Genomic DNA, 4,149 nt, shown 5'->3' with positions numbered 1-4,149 from the left:
GAGGATAAGGAAGAGAGATGCCCAACTAGGTGGAAAATCTGTCTCTCACCAGCAGGTGGCGCTTTTTCGTTGTTTCGCCCACCAAGCGAGGAGTTTCTGTATGGAGGACAATGAGTGTTTCGAATTTGGTCAACAACAAAAAATGAATGGCTTATTGATACGTGAGGTTTATTTGATTGAATGGACGTTGTTACAAGTGTACTAATATAAGTAGGACACGTGACATCCTGGGCAACTTTGAGAAAAAAAATAACTTTTATCTGTTGTCTTGAGATGGCTTTGCATATTCATGGGATGAGGCTAGCAGCATAGCATCTCCATTGAATACAGGTGGTTGATGTCAACAACCCTCATTGAGTATTCAAAAAAGGATTACAGTAATGGGATGCATCCACCAATCAAAGAAAGGATAGGCGGGAGCTAGACAGCCCACCGTGCCGCTTTGTGGACAACGTCTCCCATTGTTAGGGGCGGAGAGACATCTATCTTGTCAGTATATCCATAATCGTTGGTACATATTAAGTTAGCAGCTAATGCAGAAAGGGCTGATGAGGGTCATGGTTATGAACAGATTGAACTCAGAAAATAAGTGAACTTCGATATTGGTTCAAGCCTTTTCTTTGCTATATCATACTGTAAGTGCTGATGCTTCCCCCAGTCTTTCTTACCTGCCACAACTTAGTGACTGTCTATGTTGTGTCGTAGGGGAGCAGTGTACTGAGATGGATCCCATCCTGGAGGTCCTGAGTGGGGCCAACACTACTGGAGGCCCCTCCCTGAACCACAGCAACAACCCCCTGGACATGTTCTCTGGCATGCAGCTGCTGCTGCGCTTCAAGCCCCTCTTTCTGCCCCTCTACTGCCTCCTGGTGGCTGTGGCCGGCATAGGTAACTCCATCCTGCTGGCCTGTATCCTGGCCGATAAGAAGCTCCACAACGCCACCAACTTCTTCATCGGTAACCTTGCGGCCGGCGACCTGCTGATGTGTCTGACCTGTGTCCCTCTGACCGCCTCGTACGCCTTCGACAGCCGCGGCTGGGCCTTCGGACGCCCTCTCTGCCACCTGGTGCCGCTGCTGCAGGCCGCCACCGTCTTTGCCTCGGTGCTGTCCCTCACGGCCATCGCCGTGGACCGCTACGTGGTGGTGGCCCACCCAGTGAGGAGGAGGATCTCTGTCGGGGGCTGCGGCGCGGTGGCTCTGGGGGTGTGGGGGTTGTCTCTGGCCCTGGCTGCCCCTCCCTCCCTCCACACCCGCTACCTGGACCTGAGGCCCCGTGGGGTGGAGCTGGTGGTGTGTGAGGAGTTCTGGCCCAGCTCTGGCCAGCTCAGGCTGCTCTACTCCTGCTGTATCCTGGTAGCCTCCTACATGATCCCTCTGCTGTCAGTAAGCGTGTCCTACTGTGCCATCACAGTACACCTGAGACGCCACACGCTGCCCGGAGAGCCCTCACACTGCCAGCAGCGCTGGAGCCAGAGGAGGAGGAAAACCTTCTCTCTCCTGGTGGCCTCTGTGCTTGCCTTTGCCCTCTGCTGGCTGCCCCTGCAGGTGAGCACACACGCATGCACCGATGCGCACGCGCACACACACGCACAGGCACAATGCACTTTCCTGATAGCCCATCAACTTTCCTGTCATTTTTATATAATTGAGCAATGTCTTTGAGAAAATATGCTGAAAAAGCATTTTAGGGGCAGTTACATCACCTAGGCTGTATACAATCCTAATGTAATCATAATGTAATCCCAATGTAATCCTAATGTAATCCCAATGTAATCCACGGTAATCCTAATGTATGTGACCCCTGAGCATGTGTATTCCTCCTCCCTCCCTACAGGTGCTGAACCTGCTGCTGGACCTGGACCCAGACTACCACATCGTGGACAAGCGCTATGTCAACGTGCTGCAAGTGTGCTGCCACCTGGTGGCCATGAGCTCCGCCTGCTACAACCCCTTCATCTACGCCTCCCTGCACAGCAAGATATGGCTGCACCTCAAGGGCTACCTGTGCCCTTGCCGCCGCCAGGGGCCGCCAGGGGGCCAGCTCCTCTCCCGCTGCACCTCCCGGAACCCGGCCACCTGCATAAGCCTGCTCTCTGAGGTCCCCGCCCCCGGCAAGGAGACCCCGGGGGCCGCCGGCCGAGAGTCCGACAGCACCCTCTGAGAACATCAGGAACCACAGCATGGTTTATAGATAGGGTTCAAAGGTCATATGCCATAGCAGCAGCCATTACACATATCTCATACACGCAGTTAGAGACAACGTAGGAGCAGGGAGGAGGGGGCGAATGAGGAGAGGCAGAGAGACCGTGGGACAGGGGGGGATCAGGCTGCTCTGGAGATCGTCACCCCTCTGGGCCGTTCATTCTATTTGCCTTGGGTGTCACTACAGCAGCCCTGCTGCCCAGGACGATGAGCAGGGTCTCGCATCTTCTGTGAGGCAGAGCGTGTAAACACTGTTATGACCTTGGGCCGGGATGCAGGTCTGGAAAGCGGCAGAGGGGGGTGATGACCCTGCTCTGAACTCCTCCCTCTCCAAATGGATTACACACACAGGAAACAGAGGAGGGCAACAGGGCACAAACAGTCCGCAAAGACAGCTCACCCTTTTCTGTTGTTCCCTCGTTCTGCTGTGCCTTCGCCTGATTTTGTCATGTTTCGTACTCTCTCTCGATCCCTTTTTCCGATTCATTTCAATGCATGTAGCTTTACTTTATTTTGATTCCTCTCTCTCTCTCTCTCCCCCATCTTGTCTTTCTCTCTGCCTGGGCCATATGGAGCGATTCCCCAGCTCAGTGCTAGTTAGGTGTGTTGGAGTATCTTTGAACAGGTGTTGTTCCCTGCAGGATTTCCCTGCAGTCTCAAACCCAATCAGCTCCCCGGAACTCAATTAATCCGAAGCAAAGCGCTATCTGTGCAGTCACCCACAGTGATATTATGGCTGCCATGTTGACTGACAGCCCAGGAACAGCACCCGGTCTGCCAAATGTACCTCACATTTGGATTCGTTTCTTATCTGTTGCTGAGTAGCGCAACTAGAACGCAACATACACTTTTTAACCCATTGTTATGCCACTTGAGCCTAATAAAATGGATTCATTCCCAGTGGCCCTTTCTGTTGGTGTCTGTGAATTGCTGTTATGTTCTGTTAAAAACATTAGTTGTTTTCAAAGTGAGTTTCCCCCCCCCCCAAAAAAAAAACTGATGTTGCACAAAAGCTCCTGCCATCTGATTTCCCAGTGTGTCTCAACCCCAAATCATAACCCTGTTGTCATCTTTTGACAACACAATTTATAGTGATGGTTACACTGAGTGAAAGAGAGCTTTCTAGCCGTGGTTTCAGTGGCTGTATCAGAGGAGGAAGAGTGCGTTTCTAACAGGGTTGGGCAGCGGTGTCCATGTCTGTCTAGTTCGCTGGGGTTCATGTAGCTGACATTCACAAGGCCTCTGAGCACGCTGTCACTGACTCACTCTAGCACACCACACACAGTGTCAAAGTCCAACAAGAAAACTGGGTTTGAATGGCTTTAATTGTGATCTGTATGGATGTTTGTGTACGACCAGATATCATCAATCTGACTTCAAAACAGACTGCCGCTGTTAAGTGTGAGCAAAATGTTTTTTTTTTCAATCTTCATAATCAAATATAATGGAAAAGGCACAGGGCTTTTGAAAGAACCTCCTTTAAACAAATAGATAATGTAGGTTGAGTAATACACCGTGTCACACGATCCCAAACTGCAGGCATGCATTTGCTGTGAGTAATTGTTTCTGATGTGTGTACAGTATGTACACACATCAGAAACAATTACTCACAGCGAATGCATGCCTGCAGTTTCACACATCCCTGTTACACACACACACACACACAGTGTTTCTGTTCCTTCTCTGTAGAGGCACCTGTTCTACCCTGCCTTATTGTTGCCATCACCATGGTTTCCTGTATGAGGTTCAGAGGCATCATGCACATAGGGGGCAAAGGGAAGATTAAAAAAAATGTCAGATGTTAAATGAATTACTGAACAAAATGTTTAACCCCACATTTTCTCATAATTATTTATAAAAAGATCTGTCAGCTGTATTTTGCAGAGAGGGCACAATGACTGGACCAGGAAAACAGTACATCCCCTCTCCCCCATTCTACCTAGTA

General features: G+C 50.4%; 1 protein-coding gene across 1 annotated transcript; it reads left to right on the top strand.

Moving 5' to 3' along the window:
• The first annotated feature begins 713 nt into the window (after positions 1-713).
• Positions 714-2,163, top strand: LOC139383026 (prolactin-releasing peptide receptor-like). The gene is made up of 2 exons (XM_071127318.1): positions 714-1,547; positions 1,837-2,163. The coding sequence occupies exons 1-2, from the start codon at positions 723-725 to the stop codon at positions 2,161-2,163; spliced, it is 1,152 nt and encodes a 383-aa protein (XP_070983419.1). The 5' UTR covers positions 714-722.
• Positions 2,164-4,149: the final 1,986 nt, after the last annotated feature.

The sequence above is a fragment of the Oncorhynchus clarkii genome, chromosome 24, assembly GCF_045791955.1.
Source record: "Oncorhynchus clarkii lewisi isolate Uvic-CL-2024 chromosome 24, UVic_Ocla_1.0, whole genome shotgun sequence".
Lineage (NCBI taxonomy): Eukaryota > Metazoa > Chordata > Actinopteri > Salmoniformes > Salmonidae > Oncorhynchus > Oncorhynchus clarkii.
Note: the sequence above shows the minus strand (reverse complement) of the source record. Positions and strands in the feature narration are given on the sequence as shown.